This window comes from Auxenochlorella protothecoides, assembly GCF_000733215.1.
Source record: "Auxenochlorella protothecoides strain 0710 unplaced genomic scaffold scaffold29, whole genome shotgun sequence".
NCBI classification, from domain to species: domain Eukaryota; kingdom Viridiplantae; phylum Chlorophyta; class Trebouxiophyceae; order Chlorellales; family Chlorellaceae; genus Auxenochlorella; species Auxenochlorella protothecoides.
This window is the reverse complement of record NW_011934272.1, coordinates 19,047-38,405: the sequence shown is the minus strand read 5'-3', so window position 1 is coordinate 38,405 and position 19,359 is coordinate 19,047. Positions and strand designations below refer to the sequence as shown.

Genomic DNA, 19,359 nt, shown 5'->3' with positions numbered 1-19,359 from the left:
CGGCAAGGCGGGGTTCATGGTGATGGGAAACAATCCTTCCTTGCTCCCACTCCCCAAACCGGCCATGAGTTCCTTGCGAGCGGGACCTGGCCCGTCAGCATGCGAGACGCCTGCCCGGAAAAGGGCAGCAGGCGGACGCCAGGGCGAGGGGCAGACCATGCCCCGAAGGAGCCGTCTCACCCCGAGCAGCCCTTGTCATCCTCCACACCGCTCCTCGGCACCTGGTGGGCGTCGCCCAGAGCGGGGGCGGCAGCACGAAGACATGGTCTGGCTCGGACATGAGGATGTAGGGCTCCGGGATCTGGGCGGCGTAGCGCCGCACCCACTGCTGGAAAGCCAGGGGACGTTCCAGCACCACGTAGCCCTGGCGTGGGGTGAGGGGGGGGGAAGGGGCGGGTGCAATGGATTGCATGATTGGAGGGCGGAAGCCCTTGCGGCCAGGGCCACCAGCTGCCAGGGACAGAGCGTCGATGGGATGGCGCGCCTGTCCTTGGCAACAAGGAGCGGCTCATGCAGCGAGGAAGCCGCTGCACACCCCCGGAGCGGCTGCTATGCATCGTTTTGCCCCAGGACAGACACAGCCTCTTGCACGACAGGGGAATGACGCAGGCGCACTGACCTGTGCCAGCTTGGCGATGTCCTCTGGCATGGGGTCCACGACGACAGAGGGGATCTCCTCCATGTACTCATCGGCGACGCCACTGGGGTGGGTCAGGTGGGAAATCGACAACGAGCAGGCGCCGGTCATGGGCAGCACAGGCTGGCAAAGTCGCCCCGCCGGCGCAGCAGTGGATGCCGTGTCGCTGTGTTGTGCTCTTCCTCTCCCTTAGCACAGCAGGGAAAGTCCCCCAACAGCCCCGCCTCCAGCTCTGGCGCCCCGTTTTGTTCCTATATTTAAACCCCTCCCCTTCCTCTCCCCCCCATTTCCAACTAAACCTACCCGTGGATGATGCGGGTGAAGCCACCCATAGCGCTGTCCGGGTACAGCGCCTTCATGCGCTTGTACCAGTAGTAGCACACGCGGCTCTGCCATGTGACGTAGATCCCGCCGTTCATCGTCACCAGGACATGGTACTTGTCAGACCCTGAGGGGGCCACCAGCCCCGGGATCCCGGAGTCGGCGGCGGGGTTCTCCATCCACGGCTCCGGCGGGCGGTCGCCCGCCGCCGCACGGCCGCGGCGCGCGGCCGCCGCGGCCGCCGCAGCCCGTTCCAAAGCGGCGTCCACCTCCTTCTGCTGGGCCTCCTCGTCCACCTCGGCCCCCTCGGTCGGCTCGACCACCTCGGCCCCCTCAGTCGCAGCCTGCTGATCCGCCTGGTCACCGGCTGTGCTGACGGCCTGAAAAGCAAGACAGGACAGGGTCGTGGTCAGCATGCCGTGACGCCCACATCCACCTGCTCCATGCACTGCTAATATATTTGCTACATATGACGCTGACGTGCATCTGCAGGGCCTGCACTGTGCACAGGCTATGACCCTTGACCGTCAGCCAGCCACGCACACCTCTGGAGCGCTGGTGACGAAGCTGTGCTCCACAAACTCCGGATTCAAGCCATGATCTACCGGGAGACACAGGGTGCTGCTTGGCTCGGAACATATCACATATACGGATCATGACAAAGGCATCACCCCGAAGGACACCACACCCCCGCCTCACCTCCTCCGACAGCCTTCATCTGTAGGCCGTGTGGTGCGAAGCTGAGAGCCGCCAGACCAATTCCCAACAGCACCGTGCATAGAATGATGTGTCGATAGGCCCCACCTCTGTGGCGTGGGCCGACCGACCTGAATTTTGCCATCGCCTGGGGCGGGTCCAAGGGTGTCACTGCCGGGTCTCTGGATTATGCTGGACTCCGTATAGAAAACTCCAATAAATGAGGTGTATTCGGATGTGAGAGATTCAAAGTATCGGAAGTGAGCTGAGGTATGGTCGGCCAAGCCGTCGAGAGATCCTACGGCCTGGGTCTCAGGAGTGCTCAGGCCGGCCCAGGCGTAGTGGTCAATCTGTCAAGAGGGTGTAGGAATTGATGTGCGTATGCTCAATTCACATGCCCCCGTAAAACCGCGCCAGTCGGAGAATGGTCTGCAATGTGGAGACCCCCGGACGCTAACAAAACTGAAAATAGGGCGCGCGTCAAACTGTTGGTCGGCCCTTCCCCTGGATCCACGAGATGTAGGTGTAGTGTGCAGTTTACAACAGGCGATGTATTATGCAGTTCGAGGGTCTCGTCAAGGACCGCTCCAGAAGGGGGGGTTGAAGGGCTGCGAGCTGGGTATCAAAACCTCGCATTCATATGCCAGCATGTGAGAAGTGGGTCTTCGTTTTTGTTCGTGGAGGTGGTATCACTCTCCAGAAGGATTGGTTCTCTTCTATTCTTCGTATTGAGTCGATGCTCTCAAGGTTGTGGCGTACTGTGGGGGCTTTTTTTCGCCCCTCCACACCTCACAAGGGTCGCAGCACCACCACTTTGGTCCGAGGTTGGGGCTGGTCTTCAGCCTGGACTGGTGGGCTGGTGCCAGCAGTGCTGGAGCTGGCCATCACTTCCGACAGTGTCAGGGACCGTCTCACCACAGGGGGCTCTTCCACGTCACCTGCACCAGGAGAGTACAATGCTGGCTGAGAAACGGCTTGGAAGATTCAGGTAAGCACTTCCACCTTCCATTACACACTCGTGACCCCTGCATGTTCTGTCCGCCCTACCTCTTGATGCGAGGGGGCTGGGGAGGGGCGCTCTCCGCGCGATCCTCAGGTGGGGCTGCCATGCCATTTGAGACTCGGCCGACCCAGCCCACCACTTGTCGGGCCCCGAGGAGGCCGGCTGCTTCCCGAGGGCTGCAGTCTCCGAGGCGTTCGCGGCAACTCGTGGGAAGAAACCATCAGCCTCCCCGTATCCTGGTGATCCGTTGCTTTGGAGACTTGAGGTGGCAACTTTGTGATGGCTGCCGACCTTCAGTGCTGGAAGAGCCTGCTGCTGCGCGTCAAAGCCGACGGTGGTGGGGAAAGAAGATGGGGTGGTAGCTGAGGAAGTACGTCCCCCACCTGCTGCCCAGTTCCAGTCCCCCGAAGCCCCGCTGCTGAAGCTAAAGGAAGAGGTGCTGGTGGCCGCGCTCTTGCTCCGCCACGCTCGCGGGCTGCGCGTGTGCAAGGGGAAAGACGGGAGGGGTGTTGACATTTCGGAGGCTGCGAAGAGGCCAGCCCGGGACGGGTCCGGTGGCGGTATTTGATGAATTTGTTCCACGTTGTAAAGCTTTCGGACCTGGCGATGGGCGGTCGGGACAGGGACCCGCCCAGCGAAGCCAAGTCACTGCTTTTGAATGGTGGTTTCGGAGCACTCCGGGTCGTTCCGCGCATGGTGTGGAGGAGTCCCTCGACCGCAACACAGTCACTACTCAGCGATCTGAGCATGTTCGACAACGTGGCTCCGTCTCACTGGCCTGTACTCGCAGAGGATGGGTACGGAAACATGAAACATAGGCTCCCAAGCGTATGAACTCAATCTAACTTGTGTACAAATGTATTGATTTGCATGGCAATGTCTCACGGTATGGCCAATGTAGGGGCTGCTGCGAGTTCAACAACTCCCCAGGTTCCGCGGAGGTGTTTGGTGGGTGGCCGAGCTCGCCACTAGGCTCGCCCTGCCGCGTCAGCAGCGAGCGACCACGCACGAGTTACCCAAGGGGGGCAGACAACTTGCCCATGCCTACCTCAAAAATTCAAGCTGACTCTCCACCCACAGCAATAGATCTCCCAGCCGTTTGGACTGGAGCCCTCCAGTGGAAACCAACAGGATTCTGTTGGCTCGCACCCGAGCTCGTCCGGGCCTCGGGCCTGAAGGGAACGAAGCTCAGTTGCCTGGAATTTCAGCACCCTCCAACGTTATTTGGAATGGTTTGCGGAAGCCTCTGACACCGTCGAGCCTGTTCCCCGCTCGACGTCGGGATGGCCACGACAGCCTCGCTCCCAGCCCTGCTCCAGCGACGACGCCGGGAGCTGCTCCTGGCGGCCGGCGTGGCAGTCATCGGCTATGCCGGCTACCGAGCATACCACTCTGACACGGTAGCGGCCTGGCGGCGTGCCCTGGGGAGGCTGGGTTCCCTGCTGGACTCCGCCTCCGACACCCTGGCCTCCGGCTCCGACCTCACCGGCTGCCTGGTGAGGGATGTGCGGGACTACCTGGGTTCGGAGGACGACGCCGCCCTGCCGCCCCGCCTGAGGCAGCTGGCAGCCCTGCTCCAGTCACCGGAGGTGGGGGCGGCCACGTCGCACACCGTCGCCGCCATCTGGGCAGGCGTGCAGGACGGTGCGTACCTATGGCTGGGGCTTGTTCGGGGTCCTTTAACTTACAGGGGTTGTTGGGCCACGAGCATGCGCCCTCTGAGGACTGGCCCGCGCCTGGCGGGCAGGTGTACAACAACCCTCCACACTTGCACCTCTCCTCGTCATCTTTTCCCCCCGCACAAAACCCTGTCACCGCACCGCAGGTTCCTCCTCTGGCAAAGAGTCCATGGGCCCAGACCTGTTGGACCGCATCCTGGCCGCCGTGATGAGCGAGAAGGGGCAGTCCCTCGTGTCCCTGGCCGTGGCCCTGGGCGCCCGCAACCTGGCGGCTGGAGCCTGCGAGGCCCGGCGCGCCGCGCCGGGCGCTTCCCCCGCCGACCCCTGCGCCGCTCCCGCCGACCCTGACGCACTGGACCGCGTGCTGAGCTGGCTGGGCTCGGCCGGGGGCCAGCGCGCGGCGCGGCGCATGCTGGGCACGCTGGCCGCCGCCGGCGTTGGCGTGTACTGCGACCGCACGCTGGACATCAACGTCTTCGACCAGCTGCTCGCCGCACTGGCCTCGCGCGCGGAGCACATGGGCGTGGCGCGCGCCTGCATCAGCACGATGGCCCGCGAGACGGTGCGCGCCGCGGTGTTCCCGCCGCTGCACTCCCGCGCGGGCCGGAGCAGCGGCTCCGCCTCGCCGGGCAGCGCGGCGGGGCGGTCCTCCGACGCCGGCGCCAGCCCCGCCGCCAGCGCCAGCGGGGACGCGGCGGGCGAGACGCTGCGCCGCCTGGCCAGCCTGTCCGCCTTTGACGACGGCGGCGCGGCGGCCACCAAGGCCGGCGACGCGGGCAGCCCGCGCTCCGTGCGCACGCCGCCGGCGTTCGCCGAGGCGCGGCCCCGCCTCGGACCGGCGCACGGCGACCGGGCTGGACATGGTTCAGGCATGTGCGACGAGGAGTCGGCCGACGTCCGGCAGATTGCCGCGCCGGACTCAGCAGCAGCGGCCATGGGGCAGCCCGACGGCGAGCCGGCGTGGGCGAAGACTGCCACGCGCTCCCTCCTCTCGGTGGCCAGGGATCCCGACGGTCGTGCGCTGGTGGCCGCGGCGGCCGGTGCGGCCGCGCGCGAGGGCGTCGCGGCCGCTGCGGAGGCGCTGCAGCAACCCGCGGTCGCCGCCGTCCTGGCCGCCGCATTTGTGGCCCTGCTGGCCATGCAGCTCCTCGCGCGCCTGGTTGCCACTCTCCTCTTTTGATCGCTGCTTTTTTGTGCCCATCACTGTCAGCATACCTTGCTTGCTTGATGTAAGGCTTGTGCATGGCATCATGATCCGAGCCCAGGTCATCCCACAGGAAGCTCCCGGGCACCTCGCGCCCGGTATGCCCGGCCCGTGCCCTGTGACCCCTCGCAACTTCGTGCGCATCCGGCACTGGCAGGCTGCGCCCCACTCATGATCGGGGCAACGAGCAGCCGGAATCCGAGTGTCAACCCCTCCCTTCATTGGAGTGCATGCGAGGAGTGACCGGTCAAGCTCCGTGGAGCCAGCCACTCTCGACACCTCCGACAGCCAGACGCACCCCACCATTCGGCCCGGGACACAGCAGGGAATTGCCTACACCGTCTAGGACTGCACCCCATCGCAGGCACACGCTACCGAGGGCCCTCATGGTCCAGGAGACCACCGAGGAGGCCAGGGCTGGGGTTTTCAGCGAGGAGGCCCTAACCACGATCACCCATGTTGGCCCACTGCCGGACATCGAGGTCGTGGAGTTCGGGGAGGAAGGGGAAGAAAGCGTGCCCCTCAGGGAACTGGGCTCCATGCTGCTGGGGCGCATGCAGACCGAGGAAGCCCAGGAGCCGGAGCTGCTGGCGGAGCCCAGCCTGGATGAGGAGTCCCTCCTGTCCCCGGGCGCCCGGGCCACCATCCCCAGCCACAGGTATGTGTGCCGACTGTCAGAGGCCTGGGATGCGAAGCTTCTGTATGCAACAGGTGCAGTGAAGGGTATGCTGGAAGATGGAACAAAAGTCGCGCAGGTGTGCCAAGCCCACCTCCCATACTCGGGAAAACCACCTCATATGCCACAGCCTGCGCCAGAATGTCATTGGTGGCATCAAGGACATCTTCCTCGTTACCAAGCTGGCCGCGAGGCTGTGGACCTATGTCGCCAAAGGTGCTCGGGATGAGGGGACAGATAGGCGCTAGGGTTTGGCGTGCAGGGGAGGGGGCGGACGGCAATATAACCCACCCTTGGTGTGGCAGAGCCCGGCTGCCTCATAGCGCACCCAGCTTACCCCCCCACGTCACGTCCTGCAGGATGGATGTGGCTCCTCAACTTCTGGCGCCTGGTCCTCTTTGCCACCATCCTTTTCCCCGGCTTCGCTCAGGTGCAGTTTGGATGTTGCGGTGGGAGCATGCGAATGGCGGTTGCCTGCAAGCCCCACCCAGTCTATGGTGCGCGTCGAATGTTTGATCCCCAGGCGCGCAGTCCTTCTACGTTACAGGGCTGCATGTTGACCACTCAATATATCACATCTACAGACCCACTCACCAATCCCTCTCTAGCGATACTGCAGATGATAGTCTTCTACTTCTTCTCGCCCCGACTCCTGCGCAGCATCGCCTTTGGCTCCAAGCCTCGAAATAGGCTCGATGTCTTTGTGCCTCGCCGGAGGTGGCAGCGTCAGGGCCCCCTCCCCACCGTCATCTTCATCACTGGCGGCGCCTGGACCATCGGCTACAAAGGCAAGCAGAAGGGGGTTTGAGAGGCAGGCATGAAAGGGGTTGGTGTCAGCGGGTGGGCCGAGAGATGCAGCTGCCCTGCCACCTGGCCAATGGTTGGAGAAGGGTCCCCATTCGGCGCCCGCGCTGGGCGTGCCTGCGTGGCCAGCCAGCGGCGGAGCAAGGCTCCTTTCCGAGGCAGACCAACACCCCGCCACCACCTTCACCGTGCAGCCTGGGGGGCGCTGCTGGGGAGGAGGCTGAGTCAGCGCGGGGTGCTGGTCTTCTGCCTGGACTACCGCAACTTCCCGCAGGTGGGGTACGGACGGGGAGCTCCTCTGGGTGCCGAGAGGGCAGCAGCCTACGTTCATGTCGGAGATCATGTGTCGTCAGTCTGCTCCATGCCTTTCCAGATGTCCCACTGCTGTGGTCGCAAATGGTATCAGACGTAGGCTCATGCACCAAACCGGCATGCACATTTCTCCCTTTCACCACCACCAGGGCACGGCCCTGGACATGCTGCAGGACGTCAACACGGGCATCTCCTGGGTGATCAACAACGTGGCGCTGTACGGCGGCGACCCGACCAACCTCTTTGTCGTCGGCCAGTCGGCAGGCGGCCACCTGGGCAGCCTGGCCCTGCTGGCGCAGGCCCGGCACGCTGCGCGCGCTGACCTGGCGGCAGAGGGCGCTGGGGATCGTGGGAGGGGGGATGTCGGGGAGCGCGAACCGGCATCGTCCGGTAAGGGCGGCGCTGCAGGGATCGCACAGCCGGGGTCGAAGGGCGCCACCACCAGCTCAGCTGTTCTCCCAGAAGTGGAGATTGGGGGCACCCCGCGCTGGGACGTGGACCGGGTGAAGGGCTTCGTGGGCGTGTCTGGCGCCTACGACCTGGAGGCCCTGGCGGCGCACCTGGACGGGCGGGGTCTCAACCGCGACATGTTTGGCAGCATCATGTCGCTGCACGGCACGCCCGCGCTGCGCGCGCTGTCGCCCACGCACGTCGCAGCGGGGCTGGCGCCCGGGGTCGCGTGCCACTTACCCCCCGTCCTCCTCCTGCACGGCACCGCCGACCGCTCCGTGCCCGTGGACAACGCGCTGGGCTACGCGGCGGCGCTGGAAAGCGCAGGCGCGCGTGTGCGCCTGAAGCTGTACCGCGGCAAGACACACACACAGCCGATCGTGGAGGACCCCATGCGCGGCGGCCGCGACGAGCTCATGGACGACGTGCTGGAGCTGGTGAGGACCGGGCTGCTCTTGTGTGTCGGTGTGCACATGTTTGCGGGCAGGGAGGGCTGTTCAGCCAGGCAGTTGAGGCAGCGACCATGTGGGGGAGGGGACTGGGGTCCGCCAAGGCGGCAGGGCCAAGGGTGTGCATCCGCGTGATTCCCCTCCATGCTCTCCCGATCAAACTTTCCAGGTGACGGGCAAGGCACAGACCAGCCGCCAGTTTCCCATGCTGCCCAGCTTCCTCATAGACCTGGCGACCGCGGTGTGCCCCTTTTGAATTGATCGCGAGGAGGGGGCCCTGCGCCACCAGGGCCCGCGCTGAGCTGGCGTGACTCGCACGATTTCAGCCGTAGTTGCAGCGTCGCCAGCGCCTTTTTGATTCTTGCTGGCGCCCGAGTCGCATTTGTGTCACCCACTCTCCTGAGTCATGCTTGAGCAGCATTTGCCATAGCGTCCGCCTTGCCTGCATCGACACCGACAGCGCCCAAAGTCACCCGTTGCCCGCTTGCACGCTCTGCAGTGTCTCGTTCCTTGCACGTGTTGGCCAACGCCAGGACCAGTTAAGAGGCAGAGAAAAGCGCAGGGGTGGTACGTTCAGATCACGGGGGGTCCATGGTGCAGGAGACCAGGGGCACGGCTCTCCGGAAGGGGAGGCTGAGCAGCATCCCCGGCACAGGCTGGGCCCCCTTTTGCGTCAGCACATCCAGGGGCCCCAGCAGGGTCTGCATGGGCATGATGGCAGACAGGGGCTCGGCCAGGCGCAGACCCAGCGCCTGCCAGGCCGCCGCCTCCGTGCTGCGGCGCGGCAGCGCCGTCAGCAGCTGGCCGTACCGCCAGCTCAGCAAGGCGCCCACGGTCCAGTGCGCCGGCGCGGGCGCCGCCGGCGCCGAGCCCGAGGGCACCTCCCGCCGGGGATCCAGCTGCAGCAGCTTGGTCGCCTCCCTGTAGGTTTGTGGGGAAAGATAAGGGAGCGATGCAAGAGGGCTGGGTGGCTCTATGCAGGGCACCTCAAGGACCCCACCAGCAAAGGGACAGAGGAGCAGGTCCACAGGACCACAGAGGCCCCATCCTCTCCCCCCATCCACTGCACCTGTACAGGCCCTCCGCCAGGGTGACGCGCGCGGTGCGGCTGTACACGTGTGCGAGGAGGGCCAGCGGGAAAGCGAGGCGCGGGTGACCTCCCGCGCTCACGCCCTCCACCACACTCAGCGCCGCGGCCAGGCTCTCCTCGCTTTCCTCCCACCGCCCCTGCAGGCCATGCACCTGCGCCCGCAGCAGGTGTGCATCCGCCAGCGCCTCGCCGCAGCGCAGGGGGCTGGACAGAGGGCCCAGCGCGGCGTGGGAGCCCTGCGCCGTGGCCGCCGCCATGGCCGTGTCCACCGCGCGCGCCGTGCTTTCCACCACCGTACTGCCGTCTAGGTAGGCGGGCACGTATGCACCCGCGGTCCAGGCCTTTTTCGGTGGGGGAGAGCGAATGATTTGGGGGAATGAGACACGGGAGGGAGAAGAGGGGTGTCTGACTGGCGTGGCCTCGCTCCCCTCGTGTCCGACATGTCTCTCGACGCCCTCGCATGCACGCCCCGCCTGGGAAGCTGGGCACGGCGATACGGCTCGTTCGCACCTCCCACCTGTGTCAGCTGCGCCGCCGCGACCTCCCGGTCCAGGGCCGCACGCGCCTCTGGCGGCTGGGCCGCGCTGCATGACTGGAAGAAGGCGATGTCCTCCGCGGTGCAGGCGCGGAAGGTGGTGCCCAGCATGGCCAGCAGCGCCGCGTGGGAGGGGCCCGCCAGCCTCCCCACGCCGGGCCGCTCCAGCGCCTCCCCCGCCTCCACGTCCTGGCCGTCGGCCAGCAACGCGGCGACGCCAGAGTACACCGCCATCGACTTGCCATCCGTGGCCCCAGGCGCGTCGGAGGGGGCTGGCGCGGCGTAGGCCGCGGCGGCGTGCGCGGCCGACTGCCGCCAGTCCGACCACTCGGCCGCGGTGTCGGCGCGGGCGAGCCAAAGTCTGCAGGGGCGGTCCAGGCGGGCGATGGCGCGAGGGTGTATGGCAGGAGGGGCAGGCCATGACCGACCATGCGCCAAAGACTGAACCTCAAGGCCACACCGCCTCACCTCTGCTGGCTGATCCCCGACACGTCCATCGCCAGGCCTCCTTTCAGGATGTCGTCCACCTGATCTGGGTTGTCCTGGAAGTGGGGCCACGGGAATGGCTTGGGGCATCACCCCGTACGATCTGCCCAGAGGCCCTGCTCTCGACCGAGAGCAATGGGCCTCCCACCCCACTCACCCTGTAGTGATCCCGTGCATATGCGATCATCTGGTCTACCACCTCGTCGGCTGGCGTAGCGGTCGCCAGGCCGCGGGTGGCGAGATCCACAGCCCCCCCGAGCGGGGACTGGGCGACCAGGCGCCCCACGCCCCGGCAGGCCCGCGCGGCATGCTGCATGCTCGATGGGCCCGACGAGGCACAAGTGAGAAGGATGATTGCGAATCCAGGATGGCCTGGAGGCCTGAATGACGCCAAGGCATTGTCGAATTGATATGATTGCACACCTCGCGCATGCAGGGCGCTGGTGTTCACGATTCGCGCGCGGGGGATTGGGAACCAATCCCGAGATGGAGTTTGGGTCAGTCACCCCTCCTCTGCCCCTTGGGCCACCCCCCTGATGCAATCCCGTTGAGGCAGGAAGTGTGGACAGTCGGCAGTCAACGGTGCAAGGTCAGTGATTCAGCAGGGAGGCGGCGAAGCGGCCGCCGTCCAGGTCTCGGGCAGCGGCGAAGAGCTCCTCGCCCGTCCACAGCGCGGCCCGCATGCAGCTGAGGGCGTCGGCCTGGCAGGTGGGGCCCGTGCAGGGCAGGCCCTGGCCCAGCGCCGCCGCCAGCCCGGCCGCGCGCAGGACCGAGGAGGGCAGGGAGGGGTCGAGGGCAAGCGGCGCGGGGCCACCGCTCGCTGCGTCGGGGCACGGTGGTCGCCTCTGCATGTCACCCAGGCGCTCGCCGTCGGCCCCGGGCCAGCTGCTCCCCTCCAGCCGCCGCGCCAGGTGCAGGACCGCGGCCGGGCGCGGCGCCTCGAAGCCCTCTTCCGGGGCCCCCCACGCGCCCGCATCGCCCTCCGCCCCCCGGGCGTCGCGGCACGCCTGTTCCGGCGACACCGCCGCCAGCTGGTACAGCCGCGCCTTGAGCTGCGAGGCCGTGCTGCCGCCGGCGGCGTCCCCGCCGCCGTCGCCACCCGAGCCATCGGCGCCCCCGCCCGGAGCACCCGCGTGCCCCGCGCTCCAGCCTTCCTGCACGGGGCTGCCGCCCCAGCCGCCGCCCGGCACCTGCCGGCCGCCGGCCGCGGTGCTGAAGGTGCTGCTGCGCCGCTTCCCCGCCGCGCCGCGCGTGGAGCCGCCCGCTCCGCCAGCGCCGTACAGGTCGTCGACCCTGAGGCTGGCGGGGCGGAAGCGCGCTGCGCACAGCAGCCGCTCCTCCTCGGCCCCGGCGCCCGTGGCCGGGGGCGCCGGCGACAGGAGCAGGCCCTCGCCGTGCCGCAGGCCGGCGCCCATGGGCGTGACGGCGCCGACGCCGGCGCCGGGCGCCTCCCCCTGCAGCACAGGGGGACTTGGAGGGCCCTCCAGGCGGGCCGCGCGGCGCGCACGGTCGCGTCCCCTGGCCCCGACACCGAGCAGCGCTCCCGCGCGCCGCCGGGGGCTGCGCCGCCGGGGCTCTGGCCGCGGCGGCGCGCCCCGCCCAGGGACCGCGCGCTCGGCGAGCGGGCGTCGGGCCCCGCCCCACTGGCGCGGGGGAGGGCGTTGAGCACGCTGGAGGGCGTGCCGGTGGTGGCCGCCAGCAGGGAGATCTGGGGGCGGGGGCGGGGGCCCGTGGATGCGCCGGCGCAGCGCCGCGCGCTGCCGGTGCCCCCCGACCGGGGTCCCATGCCTCGCAGCCCCGTGCCGAACAAGAGCATGGCGGGCGTGGCGATGCAGCTCGGGGGGGCCACGCGGCACCCTTGCAGAGGGGTGTCTGTCAGCTCGGCGTCCATCCGGGCTGCGTGCGGGGAGGGTTTGTGAACAGGATGGGGTCTGTGAACAGGATGGGGTCTGTGAACAGGATGGGGTTTGTGAACAGGATGGGGTTTGTGAACAGGATGGGGTTTGTGATCAGGATGGGGTTTGTGAACAGGATGGGGTTTGCGAACAGGATGGGGTTTGTGAACAGGATGGGGATGATGCATGGAGGGGATGCTGGCGCCACTCTGCCTGGACCGAGGGCGAGTGACGACCCTCGGTCCTTCTATTGGCCCAAGACCTCAGCCTGGCAGCAGGAGCCGCTCCCCGATGCAAGGCGCACAGTCTGGCCACATGCCGGTGGGCGACCCCTTGCATCGCCAGAGGCGGCGCCAAACCCACTTCCACACCCGTCGATTGATCCAGAGTGTCAGGGCCCTCCCCTTCCCCAGCTCCAAAGTCCTCCCCAGACACATGATGGACACAGGGACCCTCCCCACCCTCCAACCTCCAAGTGCCCACCCTGCATGGCGGGGCTGTCGATGCCCAGCTCCACCAGGCTGGTCCAGGTGTCGGGGTCCAGGGTCAGGTGTGCGGGCGGGCGCGGGGCGCGGCCCGCCACCGCTGCGCAGACCGAGAGCAGGGCGGCGGGGCCCTGAGCCAGGGCCGGGGCCGGGCAGGCGGGCTGCTGGGTGGGAGGTCCTGAGCAGCCGCCGCCCCCCACCGGCAGCAGCACCACGCCCAGCGCCAGGGGGAGGGTCTGGCAGCCCGGGGGGCCTGTCACAGTCGGAGCGAGGGACGCGGCGGCGCCGGGGGCGGCGGCCGCCGCCTTGGGCCCGCCGTATGCCGCATGCGCGACCGGCGGCAGAGGCCCCTCGATCATCATCCCCGTCGCTCCGCGCGTCGCATCCCCGGACAGCTGCGTGGCATCCTGATTCGGCCCGGCGTCGGCGCTCTCGCGCCGGCGTCGCCGGGACCGGGATCCAGCACCGCTCGCCTGCGGGGCTCTCGTGGCCTCGTCGCTCGCCGCCGCTTCCACCTTGCCGCGGGCCTTGTGACGTGCAGATGGCTTGGCCACGGGTCTGGGGCCGGTGCCGCCCACGGAGGCTCTCCTGGGCAGCGTCCTGAAGCTGAAGCTGGGCTTCCTCTCCTCCACACTCGGAGCAGGGGCGCACTGGCCGGCAGCCGCGCTGTCTGGCTCTGCGCATCGGTGTGGTGACCGGCTGGGGAGAAGGCTCCTTGGTGGGGCACCCTCCATCCCTGCACACACCGCCGGACCCCAGGAGTAACGGCACGGAGGAAGCCTGATGGTGTGCTCGTCTCCATTTCCACCCAACGACACAGTGCAAAACGCCCTCTCTCACCATCAAGGTCTGGCACAAAGTCGCTGGGCAGCCGCAAGTCGCCGGTGGGCGCGGCCACCCAGGCATCCACCTGGGGCTGGCTGGGCGGGGAAAAGAAAGTCTGGTCCACCACCAGGCTGCTGCGCCGGCCACTGCGCCTTGGACCCAGCAGGATGATGGGCGGGTCCAGGTTGGGATCGGGCAGGGCAGGCAGGGCTGGGGCCTGGGCAGGCTGCGGCTCGCTCCCGCCCGCCGTCGCATTCGGCGGCTGGTCGCTCGCGGGAGAGCAGCCATCCTCATCTGTGGGGTGGGGCCCGGGATGGAGCACCTCAGCGCGGGACTTCGGCCGCAGAGACACCCGGGTGCGTCTCTCTGTGCATGAAGGTCCTCTCGAGGCAGGTCACCCAGCTTGCTCTCATCGTGCAGATCCCCGACCCAGCACTGGCCATCCATGCCATCGATGAGCGCATCTCCTGCTTGTACAAAGCCTGGCTGTCTCGACAAAGCTTACCTTGACTGTCGCCTGGTCGGTCCACCCAGGGCCTGAGGCCTAAGAATTCCCCTTGCTCCACCTGAGGCGATGGGGAGAGGAGGAATGGTGGCACAGAGGGATGTGTTGGCAGCGGAACTGGAGTCTCTCAAACACAACAGTCAGTCGAATAACACCATGGTGTACCAGTTTGGAACGTGCAACAGCCACCAAATCGACAAATCCATGCAAGCTAGCCGCTCACCTTGCGCCGCAGTGTGGAGTTCCAATGATTCTTCAAGGCATTGTCGGTCCTCCCTGGAACGAACTGGGCTAGCTTAGCCCACTGCAAGTCCAGAAATGGTGTAAAGTGGTTGCTGGTGGATGATCGGCTAATTGAGTCCGAGGACAGGCATGGGGCCTCTTGACAGGCAAACCCAGAGGTATGTCTGCCGCTGCGCACACCAAACTCAGCAAAAAGCATAGCCCCGTTTGGAGCTCTAAGCTGAGCTGCCATGCCTCTGAATAAGACAACAACACCTGTCATGCACGCAGCCCAATTCCCGAATACTCCTGGACCAGCAAGATAATCGCAGGGTTCGCACCTGGTTCCCATGGCAGGCATGGAAGCGGACGACAACCTCATCCTCTTCCCGCGTCCAGTTTCCGTGCTTGATGGCTGGGTTCAGGTGGTTGTGCCAGCGCTCCCGGCACTGCTTCCCCAGCCGACCCTGAAGGTGGCCTGCCACCAAGGTCCATTGCTTGGCACCGTAATGGTCGACCAACCTCAGAATGAGTTGGTCTTCCTGTGGTTGAGGATTGAGGGGGGGCAAGCGCCAATGGGTGAGAAGGAAGAAACCATCAGAGGGAAGCATGTCTCTCGCAATCCAGCAGACACTCACAAAGAGTCGCCTTCTGAGGACGAGATCGTGCAGGAGGATGCAGGCACACTCCACTGTATGCACATCTCCTGTCCTGGGTGTGAGGACAGCATGGGCATTAGGCCACCCTCCCACCACTGGCCCACATGCTGAATGCCAGCCCGTACCTGTTTCGTCCAGGGTCCCTTGCAGACCTCAGGGTTCAGCACTTTTTGCCAGCGATGGAAACACTGGGCTTCCGTTCGATTGGGCAGTAGCATAGCTGAAAGCATGAGCATATGCGAGGGGAGTGGGGAATAATTAGCCGGAGAGAGTTGCACAAGGAGGGTGGATTCGACGAGTGAGCCAACCATGAAAGCAGAGGGAAGCGGCGCTGGGGGCACATTTACGCTGCGCAACCTGCTTGGCATTCACAGTGCAAGTGGCTGCTAATCGGATCGCCACCCTGCACCTCACCTATATGCCCCCAGCTGCCAGGTCCATTGGTTGCCACATGCTCCGTCAGCATGGCGTCCTGCTCATACAAAGTGCAGACTTGTCTCAGTCCTGGGCGTCGGGGGGTCACAGACCAGGTGAACGGCCACAGCACACTCCCCTGATCACCATTCCCAAGGGAGCCCCTCACCTCCTCCTTGGTCCAAGCCCCCCGCGAACTCCTTCGGATGGGCTCCTCCATGGACCTGTGGAGCAATGATCAATTGAGTTTCACCGATCAATTTCCTGCCTGGGACTCCTCCAGTGAATGCTTGCCATTGCCTCCGCACCTGGCTGCCGACCGGTCGACGCCTCCAGCCGGTTCCGATCGTCTTCGCTTCCCTCGCCCTAATCTCCCTGCGCCACCCTTTGTGGGGCTGTCTTGGGGCATGATGGAGGTTTCTCTATGTCGACCACGCTCGCAAGTCTGTTTCGCGATGGCTGGCATGGATGTTAAGTCTGTCGCTGCAAATTTTGAGCCTCGGGCGCCAGGCTGGTACGCGGCGCGCGTGCTGTGCTGTGCGGGCCTATGGGGAGTCATGTGGCAGGCGAAGGGGCTCATGAGTACACTAGCATCTTGAGCGAGCATCAATCAGCCCTTTTAGCGCCCGACGGTAATGCGTAATTGAGCTGCAGGGTGTGTGTCCATCGGGGAGCATCCAAAGGCTTGCCAGCATGAATTTACCATGCAACCCCTCTAGATCACAACCTGTCGATGAGCCTGCCGCACTCTTTCTGACGCCGCAACATTGCATAGCATGTACATTCCAGGCAGCCTCTTCCAGCGTACAGATTTTTCAGGGTACACATGCTCCATCCCGCTCACATCAAGGTACAGAGAGTTCGTTCCGCCATCGAATCGGAGCGCAGGCATCGGCGGGGGATCCCGCCGGCACCTGCCGACGCAGGCCGGTGTGCGCCAGCCCCGCCGACCGCCAGACCAGCCGCCCCAAGCACAGACCCCCCCCCTTCACGTGTTGCTGGCCGCCAGCGTGATGGCCACGTGGGAGCGGTCGTTGCCACGCAGGACCTCCACGTCCAGCGCATCCCCTACGCTGCGCTTGTCCAGCGCGCGGAAGAGGTCGGACCCGGTCTTGACCCTGGCGCCGTCTATGGAGATGATGATGTCCCCCAGCACCAGCCTGAGGATGTGCATGGGGGGTTGGTCATGTCCGGGACGGTGGGCGGGGGGAGCATGCATGTGCGTGGGTGGCAAGGGTATACGCTGACGCCATGGGAATCCAGGGGTCAGGCTTCGAGAAGCGTGGACTCATGCTATGTGGCTAAGCATTTACATGCGGGCGGGTCAGGAGGCACCCAGACGAGCCTCTGTGGCATCCACCTTGGCACTCGGCCCTTCACCAGCCTACACTGCCTCTGCCTCATCGACCACGGTCTGGAAGCATGCCGTGCGGCCACGTCATACGTCCCCCTCCCAACCCCCCCACCACCAACTCCCACTCTCGCCTGGCCCATGCCCATACCCACCCACCTGCCATACTCGTCACGCGAGGTGCCCTTGATCCCCGCCTCGTCCGCGGGGCTGCCCTTGCGCGCGTCCAGCACCAGCACGCCGCGCACGCCCAGCTGCTCCGCCGACTGCTCGGGGGCAAAGGCGATGCCCAGCATGGGGCGCGTCACCCGCCCGAAGCGCACGATCTGGTCCACGCTGCTGCGCACGATGTCCACGGGGACTGCGGCGCGGGGATGGGTGTGGGGATTGGGAGGGGGGGTGAGAGGTCTGTACTGCTACTTGGGAGCAGGCATTCCGGGAAGAGACGGGCAACATGCCCTTGCGACTCAGGCCCCATGCTCAGTGGCTGCTCCTTCCCTGGCGCGCCGCACCCTCACGCCCAGAGCGTGGGCCCCACCAAGCCGCCTGTCAACCGCGCCCCCTCCCCACAAAACCAAAGAACCCACACGGGCCGCATCACTCACTCGCAAACCCCACGCCGCTGTTGGCGCCAGAAGGGGAGTAGATCGCGGTGTTCACGCCTGGCATCGGAGGAGGGGTGCTGAGATGGGGTTGTTGGTGCTCCTCCAGTCGCTCCCAGGGACCCATTCCTGTTGCCATGCCACACGAGGCCACGCTCCCTCCACCCACATCTCCCATGTCCCTTCACACACACCAACACATCCCCTCCGATGCCCGAGCACCCCCCCCCCCCCCCACCAATGAGCTCGCCGCCCGAGTCCAGGAGTGGGCCCCCGCTGTTGCCCGGGTTGATGGCGGCATCGGTCTGGATGACGTCCTGGATGGGGCGCCCCGTGGCGCCAGGGATCTCTCGCCCCGTCCCGCTGATCACGCCCGTGGTCAGCGTGTGATCCAGGCCAAAGGGGTTGCCGATGGCAAACACGCGCTGGCCCACCTTGAGGTTGGCGGAGCTGCCGATCTTCAGGGGGGTCACCGACTTCTGTGTTGTGTCGATCAGGGGGTGGGGAGAAGGCGTGATCTGACGGGTGCATCCAGAAGGTCGAGGTGCACATCAGGGGGCACTTGCCCAGGCACAGGTCTGGGACAGAGTTGGCTGGGCAGAGGCAGCCGCTGCTCAGGCTATGCTCCCGCGCCTGGCCCGCCACCACCGCCACACCTCCCTCTACCCCTACCATACACACAAAAGCACATGCCCACGCCCCTCTGCCCTCGCGGTCCCACCCACCCGCCCACCCACCTCGGCGGGCAGGCCCTGCAGCTGGAGGACCGCCACATCGCGGTCTTGGTCCACGCCCACGACGGTGGCGGGGTAGTCCTCGCCCCCCGTCATGGTCACCAGCACCTCCGACGCGCCGCGGATGACATGGTAGTTGGTCACGATGTGGCCCTGCGCGTCCCAGACCATGCCCGACCCCGCGCCCTGGGGCACCTCCAGCATGTTGAGCGTGAAGGTGTCCCGCCTGCGGTGGAGGGATGGTGGTGATGGTCAGCTGAGAGTGTGGAGGCATGCACCCGCTGCACTGTGGCACAATGCACCACTTGCATCCAGTATGATGCTCAGGCAGGCCAGCCTCTGGAAGCGTCGTGGAGCAGATGAGGAGGCAAAGGTTAACAACGCCCACAGCCCACATGCCTGCTGGCCAGGTTGGTGATGTACACCACACCCGGCTTGGAGGCCTGGAACAGGTTGACGGTGGAGGTCTCGTCGGAGGTGAGGAAGGTGGTGGCCTGGCTGGCCGGTGGAGCAAGGGCTGGGGAGCCCAACAGGGCCAGGGAGGCCAGCCCCGCGATGCCATGCTGGAGCAGATGGGACAGCGCGGAGCCTTGGCCATCTGATGAAGCGCGGGGCACCGCCTGCAGCCTGTCTGCCCTGCCACGCGCAGGGCGACCGCATGGGGAGCTGTGCGGGCCCCTCGGCCGTGGGCGACCGTGGCTGAGGGGCACAGCCTGGTGTGCGAGAGAAGTAGGCACCATGCCTGGCCAGAATGAAGACAAGTGGATCGGATGAGGTGCTGTAGACTATGCTCCTATTGCCCGCGCGGCTTGCATGTCGATGTGGGCGCTCCTGGCTAGGTCGGGCCGGTACAACTCAGGACAGATGTTTTCCAGCTGAACACGGGGAAGCCACACAACTCAGGCTGGATGCCCTTTGCATGTCATTACCGAGTGATGGAAGGCTTTCAATTCGTCTCGCGATCACTGCGATGACGGAGCCCACTCAAAACCCTCCCCGGAATGTCTGGTTCGGGAACCCAGCACGCGTTTCTTGGCAGTGCATTCGCAGCTCCTAACTTCGGGCCAACTCCCGATATACTCCCGTCCAGGCTGCCCAATCTGACACCAGATCCCAGCATCTTATATCGATCACCGTCAAATCCATCTCGAAATCGCGCATCTGAGCCTGTGTTGCGAACCCGAGACTTTATCACAATGGCAACCCAAACCGCTCAACCCACCGAGACGATCGTGAGTAGGATTCAGGATGGGCCAGTGCTGGCACGCGCACATTGGTATTATATGAATATGTGCCCGTGATCATACAGTAGCACCCCGCCTCAC

General features: G+C 65.9%; 7 protein-coding genes across 7 annotated transcripts in view; 3 read left to right on the top strand and 4 right to left on the bottom strand.

The window, feature by feature from the left end:
- The window catches only part of F751_2715 (hypothetical protein), a gene marked incomplete at both ends in the record, with an annotated part of 3,857 nt that extends 2,720 nt beyond the window's left edge, over positions 1-1,137 (bottom strand). The window contains 3 exons of the mRNA XM_011401377.1: positions 222-364; positions 620-701; positions 941-1,137. Coding sequence (XP_011399679.1) covers positions 222-364; positions 620-701; positions 941-1,137 — 422 coding nt within the window. The remainder of the gene's footprint in view (positions 1-221; positions 365-619; positions 702-940) is intronic.
- A 2,803-nt stretch (positions 1,138-3,940) lies between these two features.
- On the top strand, positions 3,941-5,516 carry F751_2714 (Protein PHLOEM PROTEIN 2-LIKE A10; the record flags this gene model as incomplete). Its single annotated transcript, XM_011401376.1, has 2 exons — positions 3,941-4,301; positions 4,483-5,516. The coding sequence occupies 2 exons, from the start codon at positions 3,941-3,943 to the stop codon at positions 5,514-5,516; spliced, it is 1,395 nt and encodes a 464-aa protein (XP_011399678.1).
- A 410-nt stretch (positions 5,517-5,926) lies between these two features.
- On the top strand, positions 5,927-7,024 carry F751_2713 (hypothetical protein; the record flags this gene model as incomplete). The annotated part of the gene is made up of 4 exons (XM_011401375.1): positions 5,927-6,198; positions 6,347-6,432; positions 6,576-6,646; positions 6,836-7,024. The coding sequence occupies 4 exons, from the start codon at positions 5,927-5,929 to the stop codon at positions 7,022-7,024; spliced, it is 618 nt and encodes a 205-aa protein (XP_011399677.1).
- A 44-nt stretch (positions 7,025-7,068) lies between these two features.
- Positions 7,069-8,487, top strand: F751_2712 (hypothetical protein; the record flags this gene model as incomplete). The annotated part of the gene is made up of 5 exons (XM_011401374.1): positions 7,069-7,096; positions 7,215-7,294; positions 7,482-7,680; positions 7,795-8,219; positions 8,401-8,487. 5 exons carry the CDS (start codon positions 7,069-7,071, stop codon positions 8,485-8,487), a joined length of 819 nt encoding a protein of 272 aa, XP_011399676.1.
- A 322-nt stretch (positions 8,488-8,809) lies between these two features.
- Positions 8,810-10,658, bottom strand: F751_2711 (hypothetical protein; the record flags this gene model as incomplete). The annotated part of the gene is made up of 5 exons (XM_011401373.1): positions 8,810-9,047; positions 9,301-9,662; positions 9,839-10,217; positions 10,325-10,398; positions 10,500-10,658. 5 exons carry the CDS (start codon positions 10,656-10,658, stop codon positions 8,810-8,812), a joined length of 1,212 nt encoding a protein of 403 aa, XP_011399675.1.
- Positions 10,659-10,932: 274 nt separating this feature from the next.
- Positions 10,933-15,151, bottom strand: F751_2710 (Transcriptional activator Myb; the record flags this gene model as incomplete). The annotated part of the gene is made up of 7 exons (XM_011401372.1): positions 10,933-11,394; positions 12,833-13,398; positions 13,563-13,841; positions 14,053-14,113; positions 14,276-14,356; positions 14,616-14,816; positions 15,059-15,151. 7 exons carry the CDS (start codon positions 15,149-15,151, stop codon positions 10,933-10,935), a joined length of 1,743 nt encoding a protein of 580 aa, XP_011399674.1.
- A 1,184-nt stretch (positions 15,152-16,335) lies between these two features.
- On the bottom strand, positions 16,336-19,195 carry F751_2709 (Protease Do-like 1, chloroplastic; the record flags this gene model as incomplete). The annotated part of the gene is made up of 7 exons (XM_011401371.1): positions 16,336-16,507; positions 16,858-17,059; positions 17,304-17,360; positions 17,539-17,779; positions 18,038-18,260; positions 18,458-18,670; positions 19,104-19,195. The coding sequence occupies 7 exons, from the start codon at positions 19,193-19,195 to the stop codon at positions 16,336-16,338; spliced, it is 1,200 nt and encodes a 399-aa protein (XP_011399673.1).
- Positions 19,196-19,359: the final 164 nt, after the last annotated feature.